We start from the raw sequence: 21,635 nt of genomic DNA on the forward strand, positions 1-21,635 counted from the left end.
GTACTGTCTAAACGGTGATGTGCATATTTATCTTCTGATTGAGATGAGACAATGTTTTCACTGAATAAAAATATTATTGATAGAGGAAGTAGCGGTATGGAGTGAAAAATGTCTTTTGATGGATTTGTGTTTTTTTTTACAAACACTTTTCACTTCTCAAGACATTACTGGACTGGAGTGGTGTGGATTACTTGTGAATTATGTTTTTATCAGCTGTTTAGACTCTCATTCTGACGGCACCCATTCACTGCAGAGGATTCATTGGTGAACAAGTAGTGTAATGCTATATTTCTCCAAATCTGATGAAGGAACACGCTTATCTACATTCTGGAAGGCCTGAGGGTGAGTAAATTTTCAGCAAATGCTCATTTTTGGGTGAACTATTCTTTTAAAATATGTTGCTGATCTTGATTCAACAATCATGTTATTCTAAGGACTTCCCCTCTGATCACCTGTACTTTTTACAATTCAGTTCATATCTGATTAATAAAATCAATTCCAGCATTCTATTTTGCCTGAACAATATCCTGTTTCAATTGGAAATGCTTTACATTACAGAAATAAAATGGCTTGCAAATGCCAATTTCATTTCATACTTGACTTTAATGTATTTTCCAGTCATTTACAAGGCTTTCCTCATTTGGAAACTAATGTTAATGACACCATTTTCATTTATAATGATTGATGTTGAGCAGCAAAGGTTTGGGTCTGTTCTCTTGCGCTGTCTTGAGTCTCCCGTAGGGCCCTTTAGAGCCTTGAGTTGCTTGTACAAGTGAAAACATTGGAAATTTGAGCTCAGTCTTTTGTGTTTATGATGAATTGTAGTCTCTAGGGCAAGACTTGTGTATGTTTTTTGCAGCTGAACTCAAAAGAGCTTACTCCATAGTAGCTGTACATAATTTATTGGAAAATTCTGTAAGTACACAACACAACCATACTTTGCATTACAAAAACACTCACTCACAGTTTCTATATACAAATGGTTTCAAAACAGCACTCAGTCTAAAGGACCAGAGTGAAATCATCCATGGACATATGAATGCAGAGCACAATGTTACACTAAAACAATAATATACAAGACGGACATGTTTTGCGTTTGTGATTTTTGCAGAGGCTTTGCTTTTGTGGTTTAAATGTGTTCATTGAACCAATTCATGCCTTTTAAATTACAAATGAGTGAGAAAATAGATGCATACACAATGACTAGGCTAGATGTACCTCTGAATGTCAACAGACATTTTAAGGTTTGTATTTTTTGCATGAGAAATCCTATGTAGTCCACTTCAAGGCACAATGTACTAAATAGACGATGGCTAGGCTATATTTACCTCCTAAATCATGACAGAAGTTAAATTTTTGCATCAAAAATACTGTTTAAGATGTCCAAAAATGCTGGGCACAATTGTAGCGTACCCTGTATTGGAAGTCAATGCTAGAAACCGATCAAATAAGAATCTATATGTTCAAATGCCTCCATTAGTGCATAACAGGCCATGTTTTATAGCACTAATGTAAACTCAAAATATCAGTTCTTCAAGGTTAGACTTCTTGCAGTGAGAATAAGTTGACCGGATGCCTGTTAAGATCAGGTCACATAAACATACAGACCATTTTAAGCACTCTTGTAAGGATGCACACGATGCTGTTCAGCTTCCAAATCATGTGGAACCTGAGTTGCCAGGTTTGTCTGACTGAAGTTTTTCTAGTATTTTCACTTGGTCTTCAGTGTCCACATTGCCTGGACACCATTGGGAAGAATCCCAAGACGACGTGAGTTGTCTCCTTCATGAAATGATTGCACTTTCTTATTTCTGGATTTGCATATGTATGATTGCATATTATGAATTTGTAACAAAGTAAACAATCAATAATTAACAACAAAAAAACATTAACATTGCACTTTTTACAGCGTTTTTTTGGTTTGTTTTGTTGTTGAGTTATGACGCATTAGACTTGCGTTTTCCTTCACGTGACGTTCTAATGGAAAGTGTTTGGATTCGGTCGGATCATCATAGTGACCTTCTTCAAGGAATACGATCCTCCGCGGAACTCAGCCCAGTAAACTCCATCCTGGTAGCGGCTGCGGTAATGGCCACCGCGGTACCACACGCCGTTCAGGTTGGAGTGGGCGCAGGCGTTGTACCACCAGCCACCCTTCTGATAGTGGGCACAGTTTCCTGTATGAGACGAAAAGAGGTTTTTGAGCAAGTGAAAATGATTTGCATTCCAAATGGCACACTATACACTATGCACTTGTACACTATGTATTTATGCATCAACCGTGTAGTGTATGAATTGTATAAGGTTATTTTGTCATTCATCGTCGGAGTCTGATAGTTGCCTTAAAATTTTAAGTTTAGTCAACTTAAATGTTAAGTTGTACTAAGTGACAACTTGGATGTATGAGTTGACTATACTTAAAATTTTAAAGTAGCACAAACACTTTTTAAGTTGAAACAACTTTTCATTTATTATTTTTAATACAGTGTATAATAACCTTGTTACTGATATATTTTATGTTGTACAATAAAACGTGAAAATACCTTGTGTTAACCACAGACCTTATTTAACCAAAACCCTTTCAAAAAAACCCTTTGATTTTGGGATGATGGAACCGCAAGTTCAATAATGCGAGCTTGTTTCCGTATTTTAGTAACCTGCAAATTTTAAAGCCCTTATTGGACAGTGAACCTGTGTAAAGCAGTTGGTTGTGATTGGGACGCGTCGCCCACAGTATTCAGAGTAGTGCTGGTTTGATACCTGTGTACGCATCGTGATCTCTGTCCAGGGTGGTGAACTGTTTCCCGTTGTGCCAGGTGAGCGAATCCCCTGCGTTTCCATGATAACGGCCCACCCGCAGCCTGTAGAAATCCGCCTCCGTCTCCAAGCGGAAACTGGCGTATTCTGCAAACGTCTTCTTGCCAGACCAGTCCTCCAGCGTCACCAGCAGCTTATAGTTGCCCTGATTGGTCAGCCAGTAGATGTTCTCCAAACCAAGCCAGTATTCACCATCGATGTTCCCAAATCCTTGCTAAGATAGAAAAGACAAAAAAGAGATTGTTACTCAAACAGTTCCAGCTCATTCTTTAACCCTCTGAATCATGATGTCCACTGCAGTGATTGGTTATCAAAGCTCTAAGATTGCAGGATATAATGTTACCTCCTTAATCATAATTCTATATCACTGTTGTCTTGTTTTTGTATATATTTATGAAATATGAGATATACAGTGGGGCAAAAAAGTATTTAGTCAAAAAAAGTTCTCCCACTTAAAAAGATGAGAGAGGCCTGTAATTTTCATCATAGGTATACCTCAACTATGAGAGACAAAATGAGAAAAACAAATCCAGAAAATCACATTGTAGGATTTTTAAAGAATTTATTTGCAAATTATGGTGGAAAATAAGTATTTGGCCAATAACAAAATTTCATCTCAATACTTTGTTATATACCCTTTGTTGGCAATGACAGAGGTCAAACGTTTTCTGTACGTCTTCACAAGGTTTTCACACACTACTACTGGTATTTTGGCCCATTCCTCCATGCAGATCTCCTCTAGAGCAGTAATGTTTTGGGGCTGTTGCTGGGCAACACGGACTTTCAACTTTTCGATGGGGTTGAGATCTGGAGACTGGCTAGGCCACTCCAGGACCTTGAAATGCTTCTTACGAAGCCACTCCTTCGTTGCCCGGGCGGTGTGTTTGGGATCATTGTCATGCTGAAAGACCCAGCCACGTTTCATCTTCAATGCCCTTGCTGATGGAAGGAGGTTTTCACTCAAAATCTCACGATACATGGCCCCATTCATTCTTTCATTTACACGGATCAGTCGTCCTGGTCCCTTTGCAGAAAAACGGTCCCTTTGCAGAAAAACAGCCCCAAAGCATGATGTTTCCACCCCCATGCTTCACAGTAGGTATGGTGTTCTTTGGATGCAACTCAGCATTATTTCTCCTCCAAACACGACAAATTGAGTTTTTACCAAAAAGTAAAAATTCAACTTGCAATCCTCTTCTGGATCATCCAAATGCTCTCTAGTAAACTTCAGACGGGCCGGACATGTACTGGCTTAAGCAGGGGGACATGTCTGGCACTGCAGGATTTGAGTCCCTGGCGGCGCAGTGTGTTACTGATGGTAGCCTTTTCTAATAATTGCTCCCACAGTTGATTTCTTCACACCAAGCTGCTTACCTATTGCAGATTCAGTCTTCCCAGCCTGGTGCAGGTCTACAATTTTGTTTCTGGTGTCCTTTGACAGCTCTTTGGTCTTGGCCATGGTGGAGTTTGAGGTTGTGGACAGGTGTCTTTTATACTGATAACGAGTTCAAACAGATGCCATTAATACAGGTAACGAGTGGAGGACAGAGGAGCCTCTTAAAGAAGTTACAGGTCTGTGAGAGCCAGAAATCTTGCTTGTTTGTGGGTGACCAAATACTTATTTTACAGAGGAATTTACCAATTAATTCTTAAAAAATCCTACAATGTGATTTTCTGGATTTTTTTCTCTCATTTTGTCTCTCATAGTTGAGGTATACCTATGATGAAAATTACAGGCCTCTCTCATCTTTTTAAGTGGGAGAACTTGCACAATTGGTGGCTGACTAAATACTTTTTTGCCCCACTGTATTTACTTGCAACACAAAATCATATATTTTATTTTTTTGTTAAATCATAATAGCTGAAGAAAGTGATGCATTAAGCACCACTGAAATATTTGCTGCTATTTTCTGTTAATATACAGAGATGTCTAACTCTCTCAAAATACATTATTTTGGGGAATTATGGGAGTGTGTGTAATTGTTATATTTGCTATGATATATTTGATATGATTTTGTTTTTATATGTAATATTTTTTCTAAATATTTGAAGTTTTTTCATTTTATATATATATATATATATATATGTGTGTGTGTGTGTGTGTGTGTGTGTGTGTGTGTGTATATGTACATTTTATATTTAAGATTACTGGTAAAATCAGTGAAATGCACTTACAAAGTCTTTTGTGGCGTATAGGTTTTTATTCATAAATGGTCATGCTCATTCTTGTTTCATACACACTTTGTCAGATCTTGAATCCTGCCAGACAATGAAATTTAAAAGAACTCCAGCGATATTGCACACATATGTTTGTATTTAGCCGTCTCAGCATCAGGAGTCGTTATTCATTCAGAGGAAGCAGGTCTGACCACAGTATCTAAAACACCTGAGAACATACTGCATGTAACTAGCTGATGGCGGACAGAAATGACACATTATGTCCGAGACAAGCCAGCTGAACACCTAGCGTGAGGAAACAGGAACAGAACTCACTAATGCATGTGATAAATCACCAGCTAAGACTTTCACTCCAGATGGCTGTTGTGTTACTCATTGTTTAAAGAAATTGTTCAACCAGACAATACAATTCTGTCATTATTTCCTCACACCCACAAGTCATTTAAAACCTACATGCGGTTAGTTTTTCCATGCAACACAATGAACTAATTTTAAAGAATCTTTTTGCAACATTCAATTTTGCATTCAAATTCAAAAGTGGCGTGTTGAGATCATTAATGCCAAAGGAATTTTATCCTTTTCACAGATGTTCATTGTGAACTGTATAGAAATTATTCCTCAAAATTGGAATAAAAAAAATAAAAAAAAGTTTCATGAATGCATCTTTAGTAGTTTCAGAAACGTTTTGATCAGCAGTATTAGTAACACTTTAAGCTTTTATGTGTAATGCATTATAAAATAAATGTATATAATTTATTTATTTAATGGGATTGATATGTAATGCATTTTAAAATTATGTCATTTTAGTGCTTTTCCGAATTCAAAATGGAATTTGGACATTTCCCTTCACATTGGCTCTTCTGGTCCTGATTTCAGTTCTGGGCACTCATGACATCAACAGTGTTTCCGTCAGACAGTGTTTTTGTGGAAAAGCCCTGGCCCTTGCTTGAAAACCTTACCCCTCTTGCATAACCAAATTCCTTTGACGTTTGAAAGCGATGTTCTGGATGATTTCAAAAATCACAAAAAGCCGCAGTTTGCTGTGAGACTGACCAGTTAAGACATTTTGTCATGGAAGTCTCTGAATGCATGCATGCCAGGGTTTCAGAACAATGTGTGTCTCATTACTTTAACTAACTGCGACTAAGGGAAGTTCTAGGGGAGTTCCTGCTGTTATCCAATGACTGAGAACATTGCATTCAATTTTATCAGTGCTAAGTGATGACGTATGCATGCATGACCCCAGTATGATAACATCGTCTTCATTTACATGATATGTTCCCTTATAGACTTACACTAGGGCTGTGACAATACATTTAGCTCATGAGACAAGACTATACATAATATTGGGTTCACAAGAACAAGACTCACAAACTGCAAAACAATGCAGGTGCATTTTGAAATGTTTCAACTAATCATCTTGTAATGTTTGTCACTTCAGTTCTACAGTTCTTCGTTCAAATCTGCAGATTCATTTAGTAAAGTGAATTGCTCGGAGATGCACAACAGTTCTGGTGGCTTTTTTTGGAGCTATTTCATCATATTGAGGTCATATCGAGACTAAAATTGAACACAATATAGTAACTTGTTTATTGAACTATTTTATAAAATCACATTTTCAATATTCAAGAAATATTGTCAAGTTTTAATATTGTGAGATCTTGTCACACCCCTGTTTATTACACTGTAAAAATGTTATTTTGAAGTTGTAAAAAAGATTATTACAGTATTTTTTACAAAAAACACTATTTCAGTTTGTCAGCTTCAAAATTGTTGAGTGAAAATTGTTTCTATACCTTTTTTTATTTTTATTTTTTCATCGTTTGGTTGTCGTTAATACTAAAGGGATATTTTTACATTTTGTATGGAAATCAATCAACAAAACGTTAGAATTGAATCAACACTGAACTGAATTGAGCTGAATTATGATACTGTCATGTTCTGTAGAGCTTCTTTAGAGTTGAACTACAGTAAATTTGCTTCATAAGAACTAAAGAACTTTTGCAAGCTTTGCACTTAACTTAGAGTCAATATTGAACTATAAATTGAGCTGAATGATTGCACCTATTGTTTTTAGTGCTGCTTTACAGCTGAAGTTCGTTCATAATTGAAGAACTTTGCAACATTAACACTGTTATTTTCCAGTTTAATCGTGTGAAACTGCTTTGAAACAATCTGTATCATAAATAAATGTGACTTGACTTGGAGATTAATTTGTACTGAACCCAGAATATTTGTTTAAAAACATGTTATGCAACTTTACACATTGTTAAGGTTACACTATATGTTATTTCACCCCAAAATCTGAACATAAACTTCTTTCTGACCTTATACGTCTCCCAGTTTCGGAAGAAGTTGACCGATCCGTCCATGCGTCGCTGTATGACGGTCCAGCCGCCGGGGTCGTGTCTCTGGTCACACCAGACCTGCATCAGTTTGTTGGTGTTTTCCGGCTTCACCAGATACATGCCGCTGTTGGCGTGGCCTTCCTCTAGAGCCTGCAAACAGTCTTTGAACGGCCCTGTTTTGGAAAGCAAACGCATGCGATATTTAAGTCATGGTTTTCTCTACAGCATCTCTGAATTTAATGTCAAAATCAAATCAGATGTGGTTTATAGCTGCTTTAGATTATATATGGCCATCGCTAGCCATGGATCCAGCTGTTTCTGTGGATAGCTGATTAGGTTTGCTTTTCTAAGAGAACACAATTGCGAAAGAGTGTCACTTATTGAGGAGCAATGCCTGGCCAGGACATCCAAGAGCTTGTTTTCTTTTGTCAGTTTCTGTCTGTTGAGTTTGATGCGTCCCAACTGTGTTGTGATTGTAGTGTTTCTTAGGTGTAAAAATGTCAAATTTACTAAACCTATTGAAGGCATGAGCCTGTAAAATAAGTTTGTCATGCAATTTTTGTCCTCACTGACCTCATACAGTTATGCCATGCACTTATGCAACCATTGTAGCTGAGATGCTGTTTTCTCATCTGGACTCAGAAGTTTCCAGCAGCACATTTGAGGCAATGCTGATTTCATTATGACTGCTTGTTCTCCACACCTTTTTGGGCAAAGTACAAACTGCCCTAAGAGATGGAAAATCATCTAGAAAATGAACACGCTGGGTCTGCTACTAACTGAACCCATCCTGCCTCCAGCATCCCTGTAAAGGAGACTAATGAGTTTGCAAACAAGCTTCAGTCTAAGAGCCAAATCACACCTATGTTCTCAGATGGGATCCTTCAAGTTATTGTTTCCATATTGTCTGGCCTCTTTGGAGTCTTTCTGCCAAAGGTCAGAATGTTAAAGGCTGTTTTTGTGTGTGTGTGTGTGTGTGTGTGTTATTTTTTTGTGAATGTTAAAGGATGTTTCCATTTGAAAGCTAATGAATTTGGTGGAAGATGCATGGATGAGGGCAGCTGTTGAAGTAAGATCGCAGCATTTGGTACCTCTTAGAAACAGACACCAATTGCATTCAGATTTACACAAAAGAGGCTTGTTTTGTTTGCCATGGATACATTGCAGGAGATCTGATAGAGAGTGAGCTGCATTGCGCCAAGATGGTTTATACAAAAACAAGCATCTGTGAGAAATCTATTGGACTGGATTAAAGGAATAGTTCATCCAAAAGATTGCTAAAAAAAGTCCATCCAAGATGTAGATGAGTTTGTTTCTTCATCAGATTTGGAGAAATGTAGCATTACATCCCTTGCTCAGCAATGCGTCCTCTGCAGTGAATGGGTGCCGTCAGAGTGAGAGTCCAAACAGCTGATAAAAACATCATCATAAACCACAAGTAATCCACACCCCTCCAGTTCATCAGTTAATATATTGTGAAGCCAAAAGCTGTTAGTAAGAAACAAATTCATCATTTAAGACATTTTAACTTTAACCTGTCGCTTGTTAAAATATGGGTCCATAATCCATAATAACGCGTCCTCCAGTGAAAAAGTCCATCCCCTGTTGTCTTTCACATCAGAATCCACCCACATATTTGTTTTGGCTTGTAAATGGTGCTTGATCTGTGCATATTTCTCTCCTGATTCAGACAAGTTGACTTTTTCACTGCAGAAAGCAGTATTATAGATAGAGGACTCATATTTTAGCTGAAAGCAACGATTTGAAGTTATAAGTGTCTTAATAATGGGTTTGTTTCTCACTAACATGCAGCTTTTGGCTTCACAATACATTAACTGATGGACTATAATAAAGATTACTTGTGGATTATTGTGATGTTTTTATCAGCTGTTTGGACTCTCATTCTGACGGCACCCACTCACTGCAGAGGATCCATTAGTGAACAAGTGATGTAATGCTACATTTCTCCAAATCTGTTCCCATGAAGAAACAATCTCATCTTGGAAGGAATGAGGCTGAGTAAATTTTCAGCAAATGTCCATTTTTGGGTGAACTTTTTCTTTAAGTGTGAGCATGCAAATTGCACGTCGTCAGTAGAGAGTCAGGTCAAATTGATATCATACCAATTATGAACCATATCTTACTCATAATAAAACTCAAATAAAGTTACCAGATTATAGGGAGACGTTCATCCATAGGTCAGCCACTTTCAGAGAACATTGATTGAAGTTCTGTCTCAAATTATCCTTCACCTTTTGTCACGCTTGTTGATTCTCCCTCAAAAGGTAATAGAAAAATACAATGGAATCTCTTCAGACGAATTTGATTCGTCACAGTTTTTGTTCTCATTAGTCTCGGCCTTTTCTGTGACTGCTGTTTTTGACATTTCGATCCAGATTAGTAGTTTTCTTGCTGTCTGCTGCTCAATCAAGCATTAGGATCTCCAAAAGGTGCAACTGGAATCAATCTACTTGTGACCAGATCATTTTCCAGACTATTAATGAGCAAGAGCCTTCTCATCTTATGAGTAAGAGCTACTCGCAGTCTGCTCTGAAATCAGTCATCTCTTTCTGAAAGCACCTTCTGTATTCTGTGTAAGTTTTTAGACAATTGTTCATCAGCAAGTTGTCATGCAAAACCTGATTTTCACTGGTGTTCACGTTAAATGCGTTGCATAAACAGGACATATAATCTCTCAGAATAGTCCCCCCCTCCAAAAAAAAAATATTGTAATAAAACAAGCTTTTAAGGTATAATTTCTTTTTTATATATTATGCACCAAAGTTGAGCTTCAGACCAGTTTTGATCCACCAAAATGATTTTTTTTTCATCCTCAAATATTTTCATGTGCTGTATTGGATAAAAGCATCTGATAAATGACAAATGTTTTACATTTATGCATTTAGCTGCTGCTTTTATCCAAAGGCAATTTGTAATGTATATTTTGCATATCATTATATGAAATTTATGTTTGCATGTGTAAATGGCATAAGACACTGCCGACTCCTCTGTTGCATGTGGAAACTAAGACTAAATGTGCTGTGCACATGATGAAGTAGCAAGTAGTGAGTTGTCTTACTGGTGCAGTGTAGGATATTTATTAGTACTGTGCCCTCAGCTGACACATTGCATGTTGTTAAGCGAGCGTGAATTTGTTAAAACAAAGCATATTAGCAAGCTGCAAGTTTTTGTTGTGGGCAAAATTCTTGCTAATAACTTCCAGAGGCGTGATTTAATGGCATGTTATAAAGACAGCAGAGCGACAAGATGGATTTACAGAGGACCGCAGTGGATATAGTATAGAAGCTTACTTCTGCCATGGGATAAAATATAAAAGTTTTTCTTTTAATTTTTTTTTTCTCTGAATTCTGAGAAGTCTCACAATTGTTTTTGTTTGTTTGTTTGTTTGTTTTTCGCCATGGAATTTAAAAAAAAAGAGAAAGGTAATTGTAACTTTTTCATTACTGCAAAGTTTATATCTCACAATTCCAACTTCTCAGAATTGCAAGTTTATGTCTCACAGTTCTAGGTTTGTATCTCGCAATTCTGAGACGATCACAATCACCTTGTTTGTATCCCATGTTGGAAACATGCTTCCATAATATACCATGCATGTGTGTTTTGGTGATATTATGAGGGAGATTTCAGGAAAGTATGAATTGAAACATAATCACAACCATGTACCATCATCCTGTCATTTACGTTCCTACACTGCATTTCATCTACAGCCACATTTGAAGCCAACAATCCTCAGTTACCACAAAGAAATTGCCATATAGCAGAATAGTAAACAACACTTAAACAGACCCCTTCCGTCAAACCACAGATTTCTCTGCTGAATGGTGTCTGGAATCCCCCATTTAAGGACTTTAAAGTGCTTCATGTCTTTGAGGGTTTTCCTCCCAAGATTAATGTGCACTCTTAGTTCAGAAGATGTGTTGCCAAATTATTGTGTTGTAATGGGACGGAGGCCAAGCTCCGAGTGATTAGCAACAGAGAAATCCACGTGTTGCTTGTGTGGCTGAACTTTTAGGCTGTTTTCTTTGGAAGTGCTGATGTAACCAAACCACTTAGGCGTAGCCATACTTATTTATCATACTCGGTGTGCAAAAGACAATTAACCTTGTAAATCCACTGAAACGCTGCAAGAAAAGGAAGGTTGCTGGCTGTGTAATATTTAGATGTTTCTCATTACTCACCCTGATCCTGTTGCGTATACATAATGTTTTGCAGAAGCGTGCGTTGTGGAGACTTGCGTCATGGTTTTGTAAGGAAATGTTTTCTTGAACATTTTCAGTAATTTAGGCATGCGGTGCTTAATGTTTCTTTAAGTACTTAACTATATGCTTACCATACAGTATCCTTTCAATGTTTGGAAATGGACCAGGTGGAGTTTTGGACAGCCTTCTAGGAGACCAGTTAAGACCAGCAAACCAGCTTAGACTTTTTCAGTTTTTTAAAAATGTTTGTTTTTATAGTTTGTGTTGTAACTTATCAATGCAAAGTCGTCACAAAATTGAGGATTTATGCTAATATTGTTAAAAATACCACTTTTTTTTGTAAACTTTTGGAGGGTGCTGTACATTATCAAACAATACCACTTTTTGGTGGTGTTTTTGTCAGTACAACTGGTGAAAATCAATGTGTATCTTCATACCAATCAGTGATTACACTGCTTTAGAGAGATGGTTCATCCAAAAATGAATATTCTGTCATCATTTATGCGCCCTCATGTCATTTCAACCATTTCAAAGATATTTTGAAAAATTGTTTTTGTCCGTATAATGAAAGCCAACAACATTCAACCTCATTGACTTGCATTTTATGGACAAAAAAAAACAAAACAAAAAAAACTTTATAATAATATAAGAAAGAAAGTCATATGGGTTTGGTTTAGTGCATGGTATTAAAAGGATAGTTCACTGAAAAATGAACATTTTCATCATTTACTCACCCTCATGTCATTCCTAACCCATAAGACTTTGGTTAATCTTCAAAACACAGAGATCACGGAACAATTTTTAATTTAATCTTATTTGGGAATGCGTGCTTAAGTTTCCATGTTTACCGTATGTGATGTGCTCTGCATATGTGTTTATATAAAAGCTTAAAGTAAATCTGTTCATCATATGAAGCGATCGTATCTCTTCACAAGTCTTGGATTACACCACTCTTATTTGTTTTATGGTGCCTTTATGACCATTTTTGGATCAAGTTTTGGTAATCTGGGTTTTCAATTGAGAGAAAGAAAAGCTATTAGGTTTCATTAACCCTTGTGCATCCTTAGGGACTTTTTTCATCATTGTGACTGTGCTAATGCAAAATAGCAAATTGTGTATTTTTACTGCATTTTTAATATTTCACCCTTAAGGACCTTAATATATATTTGAAAACAATCTGACATTGCACAGAAAATAATGCATCAAATAATTATTATTATTTGTTATTAATTATATGTTATTTTTTAATCATTGGCATATCCATGACTATAATCATTATATCATATAAATAAACTGGCATTTAGAGTGTTAAAACTCTGAAATTGAATGAAGTTTTGGTAGTTATGTTCAGGATTGATGTTGGTAAAAATATGCTTGTGAAAGTGGGGGAATGAAATCGTTTTATAACATGGACATTTTTGTCCTCTAAGGACTTTTTTCAAATTGATGCACAATGGTTAAAAATATCTTAATATCTCTGATGTTTGAAGACTATCCAAAGTCGTATGGGTTTTGAACAACATGAGCGTGAGTAAACAATTGCAGTAGTGGTGTTGAAGAGACTCACCTGAGGGTTTATCTGTTGAGAAGCTGTGTGTTTCAGGGGCCACCGTCGGTAAAGTCGGTGGCATTGCTTTGACGTTTTGGTCGCTCTGGATTTCATTGGTGATCTGGCTGTTGTGGCGGGTGTAGGTCGGCGGGTGGAAAGGCCTGGCGGGGGAGTGGTGGACCGGAGGCGGAGGTGGTTGGCGATGTTGTGGTGGCTGTGGGAGGATTGCAGGCGGCTGGTAAGGTCGCGTTTGTCGAACAACACCAACACCGCCTGCACCTCCACCTCCACCTCCAGCACCAAGACCAAGACCAAGACCAACACCAGCACCAGCACCACCTCCACCAATACCAACAAAGCCTCCTCTCCTGCATTGCTCTTCTAGCTGCACTATAAGGGCGCTTTGATTGCTGGTAAGCGATGCGAGGTGCTGATATTTGTGCTCCAGATCCCGATAGCGTGCGGTTAACTGCTGCATCTCTGATGTGTGATTCAGCACGCGGTTCTCCAACTGAGAAACCTCCAGCGCATTGTCTCTCTTGCGGATGATCTCGTGCAGCAGCTGCATGTAGAGCTGCGTGACCCGGGCGTTCATGTTGCGCGACTCCTTGCGAAGCAGCTTGACCTCGTTGACCACGCCGCCATCCACCTCCACCAGCTGCTGCAGCGTCTCGATCTGCCGCCGCTGCTTGTGCAGCTCTCCGTTCAGCAGCTCCAGCTCCTGCTTGTTCACGCGGTTCTCCAGCAGGGCTTCCGGCTCTTTAGAGTTCACGCAGATGGCGCCCGTGGTCTTGCGCTGGGGCACGATGAAGGTATAGGAGCATTTGTCAGGGTCTGAGGTGCTGGGAGGGTCGGGGGAGCGCTTGGGACGACTTGCGTACATAAACTCTCTTTCGAGAACGTCATCTCGGCTTTCAAACTCCTCTGCGAACCCAGGCGAAGCAGAGTCCAGTCTGGACAGGGTGATGGTCAGCAGGGCCAGAAGAAAGCGCTTCAAAGTGAGGACGGCCATGGCTCTCTGAGATGTGTCTTTGTGCTGGAACATGAACAGACAAGAGGTTTTGTACTCAGTAGGAATATTTATTTAGGGAAAAATGTATCGGTTTCCAACAAAAATATGAAGAAGCACAACTGCTTTGAACATTTATGATAAGAAATGTTTCTCGAGCTGCAAATCAGCATATTAGAACGATTTTTGGAAGATCAGGTGACACTGAAGACTGGAGTAAGGATGCTCAAAATTCAGCTTTGATCACAGGAATAAATTGCATTTTAAAATATATTCAAATAGAAAGAAGTTATTTTAAATCATAATATTTCACTTTTTTACTGTATTTTAGATCAAATAAATGCATTTTTGGTGAGCATAAAAAATGTTATAGAAATATTACAAATTGATATGACTTTTAACGGGATACCAATTAATAAATACAAAATACAGTATTTATTGGAAATATAAATGTTTTGCAACATTTTAAATGTCTTAATTGCCATTTTTGATCATTTTTGATCATTTTAATGTATCTTTGCATTAATAAAAGAATTAAAAAAAAATCTTACTGACCCCAAATTTTCAAACTGTAGTGTAAAAAATGACATTTTATTTTATGCATTTGATGCAATGTTAGGGTCAACTGGGCTTCCCATGCAATCTTAAAGCAGTTCCCTGATCCAGAGGCAATGCAACAGGCAGCGATGCATGTCTGACGCATGTGTTCATACTATAGAATGACTTAATTAAAAAGCAGCACTGATGGAATGTAAGTTTGCAACCTGTTTGAATGACTCTAAGAGTTCCTTTTGTTAGTCCATTTATTGAATTAAATGTAAATTGATGTGAAAGCCATTAGCTAATGAAACACGTATTAACGTGTTAACCTCTGAAGGTCTTTAGTGATTTTCCAAAGAGCCAATCTGTTTTGCCCTGGTTTAGCAGACGCTTTTATCCAAGGTGCATTACTCTGCACAATTAGAATTACCCAATTCTAATAGCTTTTGGCCTGTGCCTTGCAGGATTTGATGCTAAATCCCTTCCAATACCTGTCTAGATCTTAAACCACTAGGCACTACAGTTGTTTTGCTATATTTGTAAATGTTTCTGGGTGTTCTTGTTTATGTCTGCTTATTGTGTTGTTGATGAGAAGGGAGAAATACGCATGGTGGATGATGTGGCCCTGTGATTCCTGCACGGTTGTGAACTACTGAATCTGCAGCACCAAAACAACTCATATTTTAGTTGTGTTTGTATGCTCAGTGTACTCTGATTCACAGACAAATGGCTCATATGAACCAATTCTTTTAATGAATTGTTCAAAAAGACCCAAAAGCTCAAGAGTTACTGGTTTAAATCGGTTTGATGAAACTTTTGCTAACAGAATCTGTGAATGCAGTTACCAAATCTGCTGTACATTTTACTAACTACTTCTGTCATTTCTGAACTTTATCGTTACTGTCAATAATGTCACAAAATGAAAATGCAATGTACTTAAGATTCTTGAAACTTAAATCAGTGCAGTACTCACAAGCTGTTCATATGAAAAGTTGTATATAAGGATAATTAACTAATCTAATTAAATAATCTTAAATAATTTATATTAATAAAAATATCTTAATTTTTAATAAAAAACATAAAATATAATCCTATTTTTTACATATACATTATTGTGTGTATTAATATTGTGACCGGCATTACTGACAGTAATGATAAAGTTCATGTAAGTTTGGTTCATTTAGCCTGATTCAAAATGAGTCTTTTTACATATTTGATTCATTAAAAGAATCTTTTAACAAGAGTCATTTGTGTGTGAGTAAGATTACACTGGCTGTGGACACTTTCATTTATTGTGGCGCTGGAGACCAAATGTCATTGTCTTATCTGAAAATGCAGTTCAGCCACAGGTACCTTACAAGAGAAGCTCAGATCAAATCCTAAGAAGCCTTTACAAATATATATAATATGCACATGCAAACAGATTGTGCTACATAGGTGCATGTTTATGGATGTTTTAGGTCAGATTTAGTTTTTCTAATCTTTCGAGTCATTGAGTGACTGAGTCATAGATTTACACCCCAGCACAGGAATGCACTAATTCACGGATGGGAAAATCGATCACACGCAGTGCCTGGTGTGGTGTGTTGTGTGTACAGACCGTCTCCCATAGCAACAGACTCAGCACTCCATGTTTCTCATTGTGTTCATTAGCAAGGAAGAGCTCCTTCCCACTCGTTTCAGGGATTGTTTCCGAAGTAAACATTGGACAGAGAGCTCTAAAACAATAGTACTGTCGCAGGGAGGTGATATAGTTGAGACAGTATAGGTTAACACTTTTTGCTACTTTATTTAATGCCAGTTTTTATTTATTTATTTATTTTATTTTTTTAATTAACTTATTTTTAATGTCTGAATCATGTGTCTTGTGGTTTGGACTGGATGCACAAACAACCAGTCATAGCCTTGAGTCATCAAAGGAAAATGTATTCCAATCAAGCAGAACATAAACACGATTGCACAAGACCTTCAGCAAGGATCCGTAAACCTCATGCCACAAACATTCTTGATGAATCATATATTCTTAAAAAATTACATAACTGTGTTAAACTTTTATTAGAGAGGTTTTTGTTGTGCATTTGTCTTGGAATTGATTTAGGAAACATGTTCACTGTTTTTCCAGCCCTGTATTGCCGTTCTTCACTGTGTTCAGTTTTTTTAACACATTAAAGTTTAAAAATCTCTATTTATGCATTGTGTAACCCTTTGCGTCATGTAAAAATGACCATATTTATGATTCAAACTAGGAAAAAAACATTGCCTCAAAGTGACCACAACGTCAACTTACTAATGCACATTTTAGACTTTTACACTAATGCATATTTTGTGCACTTTTGTGCTCTTTTCTTCTTCAGTTTAGCGATATAGACGGTGTTTTGGTGTGATCACCAATAAAGCAGCACATGGATCTGTTTTGCTGTATCGAGGGCTGCCAGAATCACTTCCATAGTGTCATGCATGTGAATGCAGCATTACGTCATTGTTCAGAATTCAAAATCTGACTTGGATTTCACGGATTTAAAATCTGATTAGAATTTGAACCCGGCTGTGATGATGTCATAGTGGACTGCCTGCTTGAGCCGCTGATGTCATCGGGGTCTCCGCTTCTCTCCGGCTTTTTTGGATCGTTTTCAGTATGCATTAACTGTAACTTTCTTTTTCTGTCCTGCGAGTGCTGGTATTCGCTTAGGAAATGCAAATATAGTCTTTTCAGACCGAAAGTGTGTCTTTTGGGGACAGGTCCAGCTCAAAGGATTCCTGTAATGATGTGTGATAAATTGGTTAGGAATTACTCCTGTTTTCATTTCAGTTTGATGCTCTACAACACTCTTAAAAACAAAGATTTCAAAAGGGGGGTTTTACAGTGATGCCATAGAATCTTTTTTTCCATTATAATGAACCTTTTATTGAATAGAAATGTTCTATGGAGATTAAAGGTTCTTCATGGGACGGTCACTGCCAATAAAGATATATATATATATATATATATATATATTTTTTTTTTTTTTTAAAGAGTGAATTACACGTGTACCAAACACAATGTATTTTTGAATCCGTAATGACTCGTTTGCATTCATTGGTCTCTGAGAAGAGCTTTCCCTGTAGATGCAACAAGTGCTAAAATTATTTTGGACTGATTTTATGGGTGATTAACATAAGTGAATGTCATAAGCTTTTGTTGAAACTAAATGTACCGTCCTGACCTCAAGTCCTCCAGTACTTGAATGCATGATGGGAAGTTCAGGCAGTAATTGTTTCTGTGGAAAGTGTGATTGCATCTGCATGCTAGAGGATCATTACTACCATTACAACATCAGCATGCTGAACATTTCTCACTTGCGCTTTTATTTGTACCAGGTACAACATGTTTTGATGAGAGTTTTGTGCATTTTTCTGCATTTATTTACATTTAATGTTTATGCATTTGGAAAATGCTTTTATCCAAAGCAACTTAATTGCATTCAAGGTATACATTTCATCACTTCATGCATTCCCTGGGAATTGAACCCATGACTTGGTGTACAGTTTTTCTAAAACCCTAAAAAAGTCTATCTAGTGAATCTAATTTTGTCTTAGTTATTTCTAGTGATTAAAAATGTTTAATCAAAATGCAATTTGAGCGTCTGCTAAATGAATAAATGTAATTGCTCTTTAAATGCCAGGGTTTTCCTAATTATGGAAAACCTGGAATCAGGCATTTAAAAAAAAAAGTCCAGGTGTGGCAAAGAAATGGAAATTAATACAATTTCACGCAAAGTCATGCTCATTTCTACAAAGTTATTCTGGAAATATAGAATATGTTTTGAAATCTTTTCATTGCATGATTTGTGTGGCAGTCTATTCATTTGTAGAGTGTTTCTGTAAGTTGAATCACAGTATAAAGGTGAAAGCCAGAGAACATGATTTATTTGATGACTTCACATTTGTAATCAAACAAACAGCTCCTACCAGGATAGTGCGCTGATGTTCCTGGCTCTTTCTCTCTTTCTCTTTGCTTTATCCTTTTAATCTCTCTCCAGGCAGGTTGGATGTTGTCGTCCCTGAAGTGAAAGTCATCACAGATCCACTACTGTCCTTTCTGTCCTTATTCTGTCCCTCTCTCTTGTTGTCCGTCCCCCCGGCGTCTCTCCTGTCATAGGATGATGGGTGACAGTCTCATTTTGTGTCCTGGTGTAAATTGTTCTTTAAGTGTGGTTTAAGTTCACTCGGTGTGTCCCAGCATGTGTCTGCATGTCCTGCTGGAGTCTCTGTCCAAATGATCCCGTGGCTGCTTGCTGTTAAATGTTCACTTTGAGTGACACATTGATTTAGAGAGAGAGAGACGTCCTTAACTTCCACTCATCACCACTGAACACAGGGAACACTCTGCTGTCTCTCTCTCTCTCTCTCTCTCTCTCTCTCTCTCTCTCTCTCTCTCTCTCTCTCTCTCTCTCTCTCTCTCTCTCTCTCTCTCTCTAGTTTGTGGTAATGGTGTTGTTCTTGTTTGGCTCCGCCCCTTTCCCCTCCCCCTGGCACAGAAATAATGGTCATCACTATTGATACACTCTTAAAAATCAGTTGATTGGCATTGATGGTTCCGTAAAGGACCTTTAACATCCATGGAACTTTTCCAGTGGACAAAAGATTCTTTAGATTGTAAAAATGTTCTTACACTAGGAAAAAATGGTTCTTTTAAGAACTGTTCACTGATAGGTTCTTTGGGAAACCAAAAATGGCTCTTCTGTGGCTTTGATGGGGGGGGGGGGCCTTTTGGAACTTTTATTTTTGGTTTTTTGTTTATTCAAACATGATTCCACCCTCGAGTCTGTAAAGAGGCACCTTTAAAACATAAATCATATTTTTAATGGTGTCTGTTAAGGCGTATTGTTCGTACTTGCTCATACTTGGTTGAGACTGTTCAAAAATAAAACAAAACAAATATTATGAAATGTGTATAAAGTGCAGATATTTCTAAAGTGACAGCTGTGGATAATGTTTTGGCTCTTTTGAGCTCATTGTGTTCTCACCGAACTCTCAAAGCATATTGTGAAAAGTCGCATGAGACCGATGCAGTGCCTCCATGTTACTGTGAATTGCTGTTATGTAATGAGAACCTCCTATTTATTTACTTGAATGGGTCAAATTGATGGAAATTAATAATTAAAAACTGGTTTATTACAACTCAACAACTTGGATTTTATTACTTTCTGGCACATCTAAAACTGAATGAACTTGAAATGACTTTAAACATGAAATTATTCATCTTTTTAGCAATTAAATTAGTCATCGCTGTGACCTTGACCATCATGTCTGAAAAGCCTGAAAAAGTGGCTATTAATTTTTCTTGTAACTAGGCCTAGGCGATAAAACGGTATTGATATTTATCGATGGTACTCCTTCATCGATAACGATAGAAAAAATGTTCGATAGAGCCACGTGCTATAAGTGACGCAGACAGCACACACAAACACGAACATGAGTGCTCTGCCTGCCTGTGATGAGATTGTGAATATTAAAAAAATAAAAAATAAAAATATTAGACACATTTATAAAACATTTTTTATAAAAAAAAAATCGAATGTCGAATGTTAGGTGTGTGTCAGGGAGCGTCATTGGTGGCGCGCGAGATGTAGTGATGATGTAAGTGACATTGTTACGTTTTAATGTTTTGTTAGTCTAGCCCACGAGACACGCTGCTGCTGTGTTATTCATTCAAAATATTAGAGAAATGTAGTAGCTCAATGCTTAGAAGATCTTGATTAGGTTAAAACTGAAACCAAGCCATTCGCAAAGTTAAAACAGTTTAAACATTTAGAAAACACATCGCAAATTTGTGGAGGTTTATTCTTTTTCACTACGTCTCATATGTTTTTAAATGCAATCTGTGTGATTGGCGATTTGGCTCTTTTTTTATTTATTTATTTTTTTTATTTATACAATGCATAAATACATGATGCTCTTTTGTTCATAATTGTTTATGCAATTTACGAAATTATATTTGATTTATATGTTAATGTAGATGTTATGCACATTTTTTACGGACCGTTATTTCATTGCATTGACAACTTAATACGCTGCACTGTTTTGCTCATTACGCCCTCCTGTGGCCTCGGGAGACGAGCCAAAAGTTTCCATAAAACTTATTTAATCTGCATATAACACATAAGAAAGGAGATATTTGCTTAAATGTTATTTTGTGTTTGACTGTTAAAACAACAAAAACAATTTTATTGTTTGTCTCAATAAATTGGGTAAATTAAAAACACAGTGGTTTAAACTTTTTTTTTTTTCTATTGCACTTTGTTTTAAAAAAGGTTATAAAAATGTCAATAATCATCGATACCGAACGATATATGAAACATTATATCATTGATTAAATGTTTTAGCTATATCGACCAGCCCTACTTGTAACTACAATAATATGTATTTTCATGCTTATGAAGTATTATTGTAGTTTTTATTAGTTGAAGTAGTGTAAAATGTTTAAAATTCCATTAGAAAAAAAGTTTAAAATGCCACCTACTGTCAGAGAGTGAATTTGCATTTTTAGCCTGTTTGCTGTTTTTTTTTTTTTTTTTTTCTTCACACGAATTATATATATAACTTATAAGGCTGAAATATGATGTTTGTCACTTTATAAAACTTTGTTTTTGTCAAAACTTATGATTTGAACTGTAAATAATTGCTTTTATGGTCATTTTACAGTAAAATGTAGTACAGAGAGTAAGACGTCATCTCTGCAGCTGACTAAAGGTCTTTGTTGGATTTCTATTTGGTGCATGTGGTTGTAAATTATCTGATTATTAGTTGCTGATCCCCATTAGATGTTTTTGTTCATGAATACAATTATGAATACTCATAATTTTTTGGCTGCATATTTAGTTTCGTATGTTTAGCTGATCTGTACGCTTGTAGAGTCCAGTATGTAAAACTTGTAAAACAACCTGTGAAGGTTTATGGGTCTGACAGATAGCCTGATTGATGGGACACACAGG

The 21,635-nt window shown here is 37.0% G+C and overlaps 2 protein-coding genes across 4 annotated transcripts in view; one reads left to right on the forward strand and one right to left on the reverse strand.

The window, feature by feature from the left end:
- LOC131540638 (ras-specific guanine nucleotide-releasing factor RalGPS1) overlaps positions 1–21,635 on the forward strand; it is a 143,026-nt gene that overhangs the window by 66,669 nt on the left and 54,722 nt on the right. The window lies entirely within an intron of this gene.
- On the reverse strand, positions 893–19,788 carry angptl2a (angiopoietin-like 2a). The gene is made up of 5 exons (XM_058775706.1): positions 18,610–19,788; positions 13,131–14,148; positions 7,323–7,516; positions 2,761–3,031; positions 893–2,177 (listed from the first exon to the last, which is right to left on the reverse strand). Exons 2-5 carry the CDS (start codon positions 14,122–14,124, stop codon positions 1,978–1,980), a joined length of 1,659 nt encoding a protein of 552 aa, XP_058631689.1. The 5' UTR covers positions 14,125–14,148; positions 18,610–19,788; the 3' UTR covers positions 893–1,977.

The sequence above is a fragment of the Onychostoma macrolepis genome, chromosome 05, assembly GCF_012432095.1.
Source record: "Onychostoma macrolepis isolate SWU-2019 chromosome 05, ASM1243209v1, whole genome shotgun sequence".
Lineage (NCBI taxonomy): Eukaryota > Metazoa > Chordata > Actinopteri > Cypriniformes > Cyprinidae > Onychostoma > Onychostoma macrolepis.